Source organism: Nelumbo lutea, chromosome 5 (assembly GCF_056320005.1).
Source record: "Nelumbo lutea isolate HS-2025 chromosome 5, American lotus-T2T, whole genome shotgun sequence".
NCBI lineage: Eukaryota > Viridiplantae > Streptophyta > Magnoliopsida > Proteales > Nelumbonaceae > Nelumbo > Nelumbo lutea.
This window is the reverse complement of record NC_142688.1, coordinates 14148772-14162241: the sequence shown is the minus strand read 5'-3', so window position 1 is coordinate 14162241 and position 13470 is coordinate 14148772. Positions and strand designations below refer to the sequence as shown.

Here is a 13470-nt window from a genome sequence, read left to right as displayed (position 1 = left end):
TCTTGGATGCTGCTGATCGATCACTGAAGATGATCAAGAGGCCTAATTTTATATGGCTGGGGAGATGCCAAATCGAGAAACTACTCAATAATATTTACTATTCTATCTAAGCATTAAGCACTTATAGAAATACAACTAATCTATCACTACTCAATAATACATTTACGAGAAGGTCATTTGGATTTTGATTTCATTCCACACTCCACGGAAATGAACCCAAAAATGTTGAAATATCAATAATTAAACCCGAAAGATGATCCAGTCGGCGCGATTCAGTTTAGACCATGGTTTTTAAAATCGACCAAACAGGTCAGGGGTCCAATTATCGAGTCAAAAATAAATAAAAAATAAAAACCAGTCAAAACCATTCAAATGGTTAATCGCCTGGGTCAGTGATTTATTGATCAAAATCAAACAGTTTTTATAAAAAATCTGGTTTTAGGGAAAAATGGGGGTTCCCAGTTTTCCGGTCCGACCATCTGGTCCGGTCCGGTTTTGAGAACCATGGTTTAGACTTTAAAATGATGCATTCGTTAATGGGTAAGCATTTTAATTAATTAAGGAAAAGCATCAAACGGGGGGGCTTGTTGCGGGTTTAGACATGTGAGATATATTACTTGGAAATATGTTTCAGACTATAACGCTACCTGACTTATTGCGGATCCCGCTAACCATTCTCTCATTTTCTTTCAGGTTTCAAATCTCAAGCCTCTTGTTTAATTGTTTAAAAATCTCTTCTTTTCCTCTCCTTTTCTTACAATAATCAACATTCACGCCCTTTTAAGGTTGTGTTTTGTTTGAAAGAAATGATAGGAAAAGATAAGGGAACCTGATTTATTTCTTTAATTTATTATAAAAAACATTTTTTAATTATTACAAATCCATTAAAGGAATATTACTGGAATGTTTAGCAATTAAATAAATACATTATTTAATGGCTTATAATTATATAATTAATAATATATATATATACATACATAAAACTACTATATTAGTATTATATCACATAATATCGCATTTATTAAGTTTTTTGGTAATTTATTTAGGTTAATTAATATATTGATAATAATTCTTGTTATACATTATTTCCCAACCAAGGAATGGCATTCACTTAATATTCTCATGTATTTACTATTATGTTTCTGGACTATTCTACCATTATTATTTACCTCCCAGATTTATTTCATACCTATCGAAAAAAAAACAGAAATTATAATTCCCATGCATGTATCGGGATCAATAAACAAGTAGTTTAATATATCTAAAATTATGCATTTTAAATAGTAATTAGCAATATAACTCAATATCTATAACCATTAAAACTTTAGGGTAAATTGTTGAAACCTTCCCTGAAGTTTGGTAATTGCAATCACCTCCCCTGAATTTTTTGGCATAGTTGCAAGTAGATGCCCCGATAAAATCTTCTAAAAAAGGCATGAAAATGTCAAAAATACCCATTCAGTTACATTTAAAAAAAAAGTTTATTTTTTAAAATTTTCTTCATATGAATCACTACCCAAGCCCTTCCAATTTTTTTTTTCTAAAATTGATTTATTTTTCAAAATTGTCCTTCATGTTAATCACTCAAAGATAAAACTGCAGCTTTAGATTCTCTTCGCTTTTGTTGTTCATAAATTTTGTATTGTTTTTTTTTTCTGTAGAAACCAGCCTCAAAGTAATGCATGGGTATTTTAGATATTTTTATACATTTTCTAGAAGATTCTATCAAAGGGGGTATACTTCGACTGTATTGAAAAGTTCAAGGGAGGTGATCACAATTATTAAACTTTAAAGGAGGTTTCAGCAACATTCAAAAACTTTAGGAAAGGTTTCAACAATTTACCCAAAATTTTAATGAATTTTTAGGATAAATTACATACAACCACCCTGTACTTTAGGGTATTGTCATGTACGTGTTCACCCAAACTTTGTTTTTGTAACAAAGAATGGCTTGAATTTATGGATTCAGCACCTTGCCCCTGCTGTTGGCATTCTACCAATTAGCTTGATAGAATATTTTGTTAAACATTAGGCTAGGGAGTTCTTTTCCTCCCAATCTTGATAGTCTCTCCTTCGGGCCTCAGAAGCCCTGTCTCCCGGACGTTCCGGGGCAGGATTCTTTGCCACTTTGTCTAGCTTTTCTGAAGATAGGACCAGCATAAGGTTCCTGTACCAGTCGGCATAGTTTGGGCCCTTAAGCTTGTTGTCATCAAGAAGCTTTGCAAAAGATCCGTTCGCCATTTTCTGATAAAAGAGCAAACATCAGTCCACAACCTAATTTGATTCATGTTCATTTCATAGATATGGATTTTAATCTACGATCCATTCCTATTTATTCATCTCTGAGATTTCCCTCCTTTCTCAGTGACGGACACTACGGGTTGTCTCTGAAAATGTGGGAAGGCTCAGATAGGAAGGAGTACAAATGCAAATTTATAAAGTGCATAACCTTATATTTTGTATTATTTTGCATGTATTTGTACTGTACATTTGCATTTGTACTCTTTGGAAGGAGTACAAATGCAAATATGTAGTGTAAAAATTTACATTTAATTTGTATTATTTAGTATGTATTTGTATTGTACATATTTGTATTTCCACTCCATCCAAACTAGCCTAAATGATGAATTGCCATTTTAAATGATCTATTTATGTGACATACTATTTACATATAAAAAAAAATAGAAGATAATGAATGTATTCGGATCCTGCCAGCCATGTTCTATACGTATCATATTTAATGATTTGCTTATTCATTTTCCTATATTAGATAAATTAAGGGATTTTCCCTTGTTAATAAGACCTGAATATGATGCCAAAAGCTTGCCTTCATGGTTATGGGAAAACCCTTGGCATGATTATTGATCTCCTTTGATTTTCAAAGTTCCAGTTAGAGTTTAGTTTGTACTGTACAACCATGTTTTCCACCACTCATGAACTAAAACACCCAACTCTGCCATCCAACTCTTACCCATAAAAAAAAAAAAAAAAACTATCAAGGCAAATAGGGAAATGGGATTAAGGAATTGTATCCATAATAAAAAATAAAACTCAGAAGTTGTTTCTTTTTCTAATTGTTTGAACAGGGTAGTTGACAACTTGAACTAGTTCCTAATGCTCTAGCGTCATTCTCATAAGATTCTCAATTTCCTGCTAAAAAACACTCTTCCATGTCAAGTGATGGGTTTGATCTTGAAATTAGTCATATTGTACAAATTTATTGTTTGATAAGCTAACATTTTGCTAATATTGTTCATTAGTTTATTTAATAAAATATCTTCTTAAAAGGCAATTAAAATTATAAATTCATTTTTTCTGTATATAGGGATTAAGAATTTAAAACCCTACTATGGACTTGTTTGAACTTGCTTTGGTGGGCTTAGTATAAAGGCAACTCGTAGAATAAGTAATACAAGATGTTTTATATCATATTAGTTATTTGATGTAATGCAACTGAGAAAAAAGAGATTATAAGTTTTACGTGTTTGAAAATATTTTATATATTTGATTTTATTTTTAAAATTTCATTTGAATATGCTTTACATTTTTTTCTTTTTTTTTGTACTTTTGTACTTTGCTTCGAAAAGGCGCATGCCTTACCTTGCCCCTTGAGCATTTTTTTTTTTTTTTTTGTGCCTTGCACTTTTAAAAGCAAAGTTTGTTTCATTAAGAAAACTAAGAAAGTTGCCAAGTAGATTTCATTCTTCATTAGCAATTCTGTTTATCTATGTGTAACATAAAAATACATTTCTATTTACCAGAAAAATAAATACATTTCTATACATCCATGCCTGTGCCTGTGGAGTATTGTGTATCTAGAATGAAAGAATTGACTTGTATTATTTGTCATAAAGTTGTGTTCTTCATGCATGGGCCTTACAGGATTCATCTTTATTCAGGCCATTCATTTATAGTCATATGAAGTCATGTGACTATCTCATTCACCTGCATAAGGAGATTGACTTAGTTTGCTGGCTGATAATTAAATGTATTAACACAAAAGAAATATATTGGGTCTGATGTATATGCAAGGGGCTGATTTTCAGGAGTAGCCTTCTAGGAAGACAGGGATATTAATTGCCTATTGGTTAGTGCTAATTTTTTATTGATTTTTTTTCCTTTGATGCACAATTATTTCATTCATCGTTCTCAAAAGAAAAGCTATCTCTTTAAATTTTAGAAGAAAATTAGGCTATATTGGCGATAATGTTTTTATAGTACCTATTGCCCAAGAATTGGTTTGTTTATTTTTCTTTGGAGAATGTGGTCTCACAAGTTTGAATTCATGGTGCAGAGGCAATTAACAGTAATTAACATCAGCCCCCTTGTCTTAGAAATACCAAAACTATTTTGGCTAAGGTGCCTCATACTCATATTAAAATACAAGAAAACTAGCTTGAACAAATAACTTGGCCGTCAGGGGGTATTCCAGTATTGTTGCAGTTTGAGCATGTTTACCAATGAGTTTTGGTAGCTTTCGGTCCTTTCTTATATGTCTTTCACCCTTCATCTATAACCATAATAAGGTGGTAGCTATTCTGTTTCAGGGGATTTTGTGGGATATTCTAACCTGTGCGGTGAGGAGTTTTAGGGGATATGCTAACCCTTCATCTAAAACCAATGAGTTTTTATATGCTTTATATGATATTGGAGTGTTGTGGGATATACTAACCTGTGTGGTGAGGAGTTTTAGGGGATTTTGAGAATCTGTCACAGAGATTTTTATTTTATTTTATTTTATTTTTAAATCATGATGCTTATATGCTTTACATAACATTGGAGTGCCATGAGATGTGTTAACCCACATAACAAGGATGTTTATTATTGTTATTCCCTTAGTTGAAAAGTATTGCAAGTGTTGAGGTTTGAGGCCTTCTATGGTTTTTCCACCAACAAACTTATCTTGAACTCATGAAGAGCATGTAGCCTGCAATTTCTAATATGTCATCTTGCTCTGTTTTGATTAATTGTTGTGTATGATTTGTATATTATATATTTTAATTTGGAGATCACGTCTTCATTTTAGTCCTGCCATGGTGTTACGTCAAGAAGATTAATTATTAACAGGTTTGGGCCATAGCCACAGATCAAGCCCCAACACTGCTTGAATATCTAACTTGATCTCTATCACTTATATAGTAGGCCCAAGCCAGGTCAATTGTACGCAGATTCAATTCTTTAGGCTATGTTTGGCTTGAAGGAAAAGGAAAGGTATCAAAATCTATACAAGGTTTGTAAAGGTTTCCTGACCTTTCCTTTCCCTACTTTTTCCTTCAAACCAAACATAGCCTTTGCAATGGTCATATGAACCTAAGGCTCAGTTTGGAAGGAGTAATAAATACAATTATGTAGAGTGATTTTATATTATTTTGTATGTATTTTCACTGTACATATTTGTATTTGTGCTCTTTCCAAACTGAGCCTTACTAATTTTTGTTTTGTTTGCTTAAGGCAGTCAAAACCCACACTCCAGTGCAATTTTTCTTGGTTGAAGTCTCAAGGCTAGGCTATTGCTTCTTGGTGTTTTGTGGATCGCTTAAAGTGAGAGCTTTAGGCTGCATTTGGCATTCCTTATTTTAAGGACTCATCTCCTTTTTGCAGTTAAAATGCCCCTATCAAAACTGAGTTTTTAACTGCAAAAAGGAGATAAGTAGTCCTTAAAATACGAAATGCCAAATGCAGCCTTAATCCCTTATTGACTCAAAGTGTGAGACTGTAAATCTGTAATGTTAATTATTATTAATGGAGATTGCTGGATCTGGGTAAACAGGACCCATACAGCAGCATGGAGTCCTGTAACCTGTTCGGGTATTCAGAGGCTCAGGACCCAACAAATAAAAGGCTCACACCATGACAGATCCAAGAAATGGCTTCAAACATAACTGTGCTTCTGTTTCATACATGGACAGTGAAAATTCTATTGGAACTCTTTGCTTTAAAATCAATAGATGGACTAGATGGTTGAGAATCATCTGATATATTGCAGTTTTATGGCCATAACTTCAGTTTTAAATTTTGAAAAAAAAAATCCATTTCAGTATATTGCATGATAAGAAAACTTATTTTTCTACCAAAAAATTTAAATTGAAAACTGAAAGAACAAATAAGAAGGCCGCTCTATTCATACAACTTCAAAAATTTATGTATCACTGATATATGTGCATGTGTTAATAACTGAACTAACTTCAATTGCGGCACCAATGATAATTTCAGCTATTGTAAAGAACATCAACAACCTTCTCTTAAATTGACCAACCACTTTTCCAGAGCATCCAATCTGCTAGAATCTCATTTAACTCTAAGATCAGCCAATCTCAAAATTTACTCTTCCTTCCAGCTTCCCAATATGGTCTTCTGTGAAAGCTACATTTGTCATTCCATGTTATGCAACTCTAGCATGAACAGCCACCTCCCTGCTGCTCTGATTGGGATGAATTCACAGTAGGCTTGAGGTTCACATCAACCATATCTTCCTGTTTTGTTGAGGAGAGGGTTTCCATCCCTGGCAAGGCAGCCGCAATTTTACGGAATAGTGGCTGCAATATTTATTTACATTAAGACAGAAAAAGGTTGTTTTTACATATCCATATGACACTTGAGAGAAAAAAAAGAAGGGTAAATGAAAACATGAGATTGCTAATAGGTGCCCGTCCATGTCTGTGCTGAACACATGGAAAGATGGGACCCAAGGCTGTGTGCCCAATGACAAAGGAAAACTTGGTGGCCCAGAAGTTGACTCTTACAAGTGACTGCAATTGTTTCTCTGGACTCTAAAGTATTGGTCTGATGGTCCAAAAGAGTGCATGATGAATCATATGATTGCAATAAATGAGCAAGTCAGTTTTGGCCTAGAAGAGACCTCTCAGAAGAATGTAGCAAAAGAATCAGAAATTGGCTACATGTATGAAACACGCAGTATTCTCTTTCCCCATTTTGCATCCTAATGCAAGTAATCTTCAGAAGTAAAGGAGAAATGAAAAATTATAGGTAACAGCAAAAAGACAAAAGAAAGTGCTCACCTTAATATTGAACCCTGCTTTAGCGCTGGTTTCTATGAACATAACACCAAAGTCACGGGACTTGGCATCTCCCTCCTCTATTGAAACTTGCCTATTTGATTGCTAGGACATTGTCAGTATGATGTACCAAAAGTTAATAACATTAATTAAAATTTTCCTTGGTTACATGGACATTGCAAGGACATTGGTTGGGCAAGGTGTACACAACATGGAATTTATACTAAAATTTATGTATCTGGCATGTACACAGTATCCATTTTTTGAAGATTCCATGCAAGATAGAGAAATTTAAACTTTGACACCATTACAGGACTAGATCAAATAATGCATTTAAGTTCAGATATGCTTAGGAAGTAAGAGAATGATATACCAAACTGGATTTGCATATGCCCAAGAAAGCAGCCAATCAGAAATGGAAATTATTCATAAATGTTAATATATTAAACTCTTAAGTTCAGTACCTACCTTTTGTCAACAAGATCAGTTTTGTTCCCAACAAGGACAATGATGACATCACTGCCTCGTTCTGTCCGTACTTCTTCAATCCACTTGGAAGTATTCAGAAATGATTGTCGATCTGTATTAAGTTAGAAACAAAAATTGAGGATGGAAATCTGCATGGTTCAAGTGAATTATATAAATCGATATCAGGTGGTTATTTTGAACAATTGAAAGTTTGAATTGATTTCATAAGTTTCAAGTTCTTGGTTCTGCAAACAAATTCAAAAGACAGTAATTTTTAATTGACTTGAATAATTGTGAATATAATATATATATATATATAGGGAAAATCTATGATGCGGAAAAGATATGGTATGGGAAGAGTTTTGACCAATCAAAACCCACCCATGAATTTTGATAAATAACACCTGATTGGCCATGATCAAATATATTTTTAACCTGGATGCATCAAATCATCAATGTTGTATTTAATATTGGAAGAATTTCAAGACCTGTGTCAATTATCAGTATAACTATTTTAACACTTTTGAAGTTTGAAAAAGGAAACAGATATTCATAAATAAAAATGCATTTTAGTATGGTTATGAGTATCCTGTTGACATGTGTAATATCTGCCAAAAGATGCTGGAGTTTGTATACAATGTGGAATTTTGTATTCTTTGATCTTTTCAATATCCCAGCCATGTAGTTAATGCATGAGTGTGCTTTTATGGTTCTCTCCAGCCTAGGATCAAATCCTGTCTTCAGCCTCTAATAACTAACCACGGGCCAACTTGTGCACTAAAAACACACCTCTAATTTTAAGGTCAGAATTCACCTGCCCCCAAGCAATTCCATCTAAGGAAAAATAATGACAAACCAATCTGCATTTTTTCTCCTTTTTTCTTAAAATGGAAAGAAATTAGATGGAATAATTAACTTCTCTGATTATCTTCTGCATATCCACATCAACATTCTTATACATTGTGAAAGATTACAGGGGGAAACACCCATCGGACTTGTGACAACAGGTAGACTGAAAGATAAGTTTGGAAAATTTTGTTGTTTGACAAGTAGAAATGAGTGCACAGTATCCACAGGTATGACAAATGAGCTATAGATGTTATGCTAAAATCCCTTCCTATCTGATATCAGGCTAATCTGAAGCCTGAGATGGACTTTATGTAAACTTTTCAAAGATGCTCAGGGGTCTATAAATTAAATAAAGGATCACCAAGCATTAGAAAAAGCACTGTGAGAGAGAAATTCACTTATGAGGCTGATAGATAAGATATTACTCAGCCAGTGATCAACATCAAGTCCAAATCAAATATCAGAATAAAATTATGGTGCAAATGCTACTACTTACTAGCTACATCATAGACAACTACTGCAACAGAAGAATCCCTGATGTAGCTTGGTATGAGACTCCTAAACCTCTCCTGTCCTGCGGTATCCCTGAAAATTCATGATGTCAAGCTTTAAAGGATTATACTGATGTTAATTTTATTTTGAAGGATAAACATCATATGGATATTAATAATTGGACTATAAACAGAAAAATCTCCTACTATGTGCAAACAAAAATCCATATGAATGTGCATAATAAATGATGAGAAGAAAATTTGATTCAGGTCAGATGGTACTAAATTAAATATCAACCTTGAGAGTACCCGTTGATAATAAATCCATATGAATGTGCATAATTAAGAAACATCACACATTTGACTATTCATGCCAAACTAGATTAAGTTCATTAGATATTAGGAAATGGAAAAATGCACCATAAGATTAAAGATAAGCAGATAAATATTCCTTCAATGCTTCTTAATTAAATGTACTACATCTTTCATGTATAAGAAATACTTCCTGATTAGGCTTAGTTTATTAAGCATCTTTAAATCACCTTGTTTGATGCCTTGTGTCTGTTAGACATCAAGACACCTATCTCTGAATTTCCACTTATTGTCTCCTGATTACCTGGTTTTCCTTTTCCGAAATATACTCATGGCTGAAAACCAAAAATCAAACAAAAAAAAATTCTACTCTTTGATGTTTAAATTAAAAAACAGTTAAGTTACCAGTGAAGTCATGTAGGATACGAAACTAACAATTGCATAATGTCTGTTTCTTATTGCAGCAGCTATATTATTGTTTACTTTGTCTCCTAATTGTCTAATGGTAATTATATCATTTTATCCATGTCCCTGTGTATTTTATTTTGTATTCCACTATTTTGTCAACAATATTTGAGATTAGCCCCATGATTGGAGCTTTTTCCCCAACTCTTTGTTGTTGAATTGTCTCCACTCTCCACTGTAAACGTTTAGAATATATTCTGCCAAAATATTGAGAATATCTGGGGTTTTCTACCATCTTGAAACCCTCCAATTTCATAAAAATCTAAATAAAACTAATTAGACTACACCATTTCTTCCCCAGCATGATGGTCAGGGAAAAAGATTTTCATTTCAGAATTATAACCATAAATTTAATTTTGGCAATGGTGGTTCCTGGCAACTAATAAACTGTTTTCATTTGGAAAACAGATATATGCTCTTCTAGCTCGAATAACATTAGGGTATAAACTGATTCTGCAGGTTATGATATTATATATTCATTCATGAAATTTAAAAAAGCAGAAAATACAATGTAAATCTCCAAAACTTGGATGGAGGCAGAGGCATCCATAAACCATTATATACAGAATAACACAGGAATTCAGTGATCTACATTTCATATTTTCTTTCATCCTACAACTAATAGCCATCTTTACCAAAATGAGAAGCAAATTGCTGAACAAGAACCATTGGAGGAAAGTAAGAAGTAAAAAAGACTAAAAAAAAGAAAAAAAGAAAAAAAGATCTTCCATAAGGGCCAAGGAACACTCCTCTATTAGCTAGATATCTTGTATTTTTCCTTCTATGTTTCACATGCATCTCACATCGTGCTTTCATTTTTTTTTTTTTTGCAAAGAAAAGATAGCTGTTTATCGCTCATGCACCTAAGACATGATAATTGATATAACCGAGGAAAAAGCTCTTGAGCAATTATTCACATACCACACAGGCGAGCACTAAAATAAATCAACTTAGCGATAAATGCTAAGCAGAAGAGGAAAATGTCCTACCAAAGCTGCAAACGAACTGTTCTATCTTCAAGGTACATCGTCTTTGACAGAAAGTCGATACCAATTGTAGCCTGTAAGTAACACAGAAAAGAAAACACTTGAAAACTAGTTTAAATATACATCTTTAAGGAATAAAATGGCATGATTTTAAGTCTTTCATTAAATATAAACTCCACTTATATTTAATCTACAATTCAAATGATCCCAGAAGACGAATGCCTTAGAGACTTAGAGTTCGTTTTTTTTTTCCTTGAAAGAGAGCCCATTATTATCAACGGTTTCTCATCATAACATATAAACCAGAAGCAACAATTTTCTATCTATCCATATGTAAGATTTTGATCTATCTACATGCAAAGGCTGCAAGTACACAAAATAAAGGATCAGCAAAATTAAAACATAGCTAGCGAAAACACATATTGAAGTATTAAAAAAAAGAATATCCAAGATTGAAAGTATGCTATGAATTCCAATTCTTCCAAATTAGCAAGACCTTAGTCTTGAACAAACAGCAACCAAAATTATCACTAACAACCAATGCAAATTTAATGAAAGAAAAAACAAAACAAATCGGTACAGCAAGACACTGAAACTAATTGGAAATACGACAGATAATCAAAACTAGCGAAAATCTATAACGGAGAAAATTCGTAATACCTGGTATGTAGTGTCAAATTTATCGTACATGAAACGTGTGATTATACTAGTTTTCCCAACGGACTGATCTCCTAAGAAAACGAGCTTGTATTTGGCGAGAGGAGAGACAATCGCCATGGTTTCTCCTTTTCGATCTTTCTCTCACTCTCTACCTCTCTGAGGCGAATAGATCTGAATCTGAATCTGAATCAGCTAAAAGAGAAAAAAATCAAAGACGATTGGTTTTACAGGAAGAGTATAGAGGGAGGGAGGGAAAGAAAATAACTAACCGCCAACCACGACGACTACGGCTAGTCCAAGCTTCAAATATGTTTGACCGATTTATTATATGCCCCTCTTGTTTGCAGAAATGGCATTGGCATACACCTTTGTCAGGCTCAGGCTCTCAAGTCTCAACAGCTCAGCTGAACATCAACGGTATGGTGAGATGGAGATCCCAATTCCCACCTGAGATCGTCACTCAAATCGAGTCCGGATCTCCTCCCACTGCACATGGTGAGATTGAGATCTCAACTCGATCAAATCATCAAACCCGCTTATAAAAAATTAAAAACAAATAAACGGTATCGTACCATTTTCTGGGTGCCCAGCTATGATTCACCAAAACTAATCCTAGGAATAAAATGAGATCCAACGGTCCCAATCTCACGATTTTAGCGTTATATTGCTAGAACCTTATATTGTTTTTTGGCAGAAAAGATTGAACTTCATTAAACATATGAAGAGTGTGTACATAGATATAGATTGCTGACAAGCCTGACATCTTTAACCCATGGTAAACTATTACAGGCATTGTAAGCTGGGCAGCAGTATTAGCACACGTAATATGCTTTATACATTTACTATTAAATTCGGGTCGGGTTGATGTTCGGGTTAGGGTTAGAATTAGGGTTGAAATCCATGAACTCGGCTTTATTTCAGGTTGGGTTAGGGTTGACCCTTTGGGCAACCCAACCCAATCGGACTCTACAGTATATATATAGCCCCCACTATATATTATCATGTCTTTCTTTTAAAATAATCACTTCACTTAATCCTAAATGAAAACATTAAAACCTTAATAACATATTTTATGTTTTTTAAATATTTTATTTTTCATCTCCTCTCTAATGTTTGGAGCCTATAAAAGATCTATCATAAGTCATAACTCATATAAACTATACTCATTTCAAACACTTATTTTTTTGATTTTGTACTAAAAGAACCAATAAAAACATCAACAAACAAATACTAATTGATGAGGGCGGATTTGGCCCTCCAGTGAAATTATGACACCTGACACCTCATGCCAACTAAGTGCAGCCTCTTGACAACTAAACAACTCGAGCTAGCTACAGGCAGCTCGTCACTTACAGGCAGCTCGCCACTTGCAGGCAGCTCGCCACTTACAGGCAGCTCGCCACTTACAGGTAGCTCGCCACATGCAGCCAAGCATCTTACGAACAGCTCGGGTAGAAGCACCTCGACACATTACCGGCAACTTGGTGAAAAGTAGCTCGATGCAAGGTAGCTCGTTGCAGAGCAGTTCGGCATATCGCAAGAAGATTTCCTACTTGACAACCATACCTACCAAACCTAGAGACCTGCGCCCACGTCTCTCACCATGCAGCATCATGCCTGCCAACCCTAAGAGGTGTCCTTTGTTTAGCAGGGTCGTACTCTGCAACGGTTACCTGTGCCCACCAGCTCAGCCCTGGCAAGTAACGGCTGCGGTAGAGAATTAGAGGCAGTTACGCTAGACCTGTCAGGACATCGCTATATAAGAGCTCCGACCCCCCAGAGGGGAAGGGGGATGAAAAAGGGAGGTAACCCCTGCTCTCTAGCTTTCTCATTTCTCTAATATCATCTTCAAGCTCTCTTCTATCAGAGTGCTAACTTAAGCATCGGAGTGGCCTCGCCAGGTAAACACCCTTGGGTCCTCTGATTCAATTCTCGTAGGTTCCTCGGCTCCTGCCGTCTACAAAGAGGACTAGATTATCTCATGCAGAGGGCAGTCGGGTTGCATTCCACCAGGAAGCTCGCCACCAAGTAGCTCACCACCAGAGAGCTCCACCATCAGGGAGCTCCCTACCAAGTAGCTCACCACCAGAGAGCTCCACCATCCTCTGAGTCACAGGTCACCTGGGAGCAGGTCAAATGACAAAGTACTTAGCCAAAAAATTGACACATCACAAAAAAATTGGTACGTGACCGGAAACAGTTACATCAATTGGCGATGTCTGT

General features: G+C 34.8%; 1 protein-coding gene across 1 annotated transcript; it reads right to left on the bottom strand.

Annotated features, from left to right (window-relative positions):
- Positions 1-5986: 5986 nt before the first annotated feature.
- On the bottom strand, positions 5987-11758 carry LOC148850487 (ras-related protein RABH1e). Its single transcript, XM_088946421.1, has 7 exons — positions 11517-11758; positions 11248-11430; positions 10591-10661; positions 8830-8918; positions 7485-7596; positions 7020-7110; positions 5987-6536 (listed from the first exon to the last, which is right to left on the bottom strand). The coding sequence occupies exons 2-7, from the start codon at positions 11362-11364 to the stop codon at positions 6393-6395; spliced, it is 624 nt and encodes a 207-aa protein (XP_088802547.1). The 5' UTR covers positions 11365-11430; positions 11517-11758; the 3' UTR covers positions 5987-6392.
- Positions 11759-13470: the final 1712 nt, after the last annotated feature.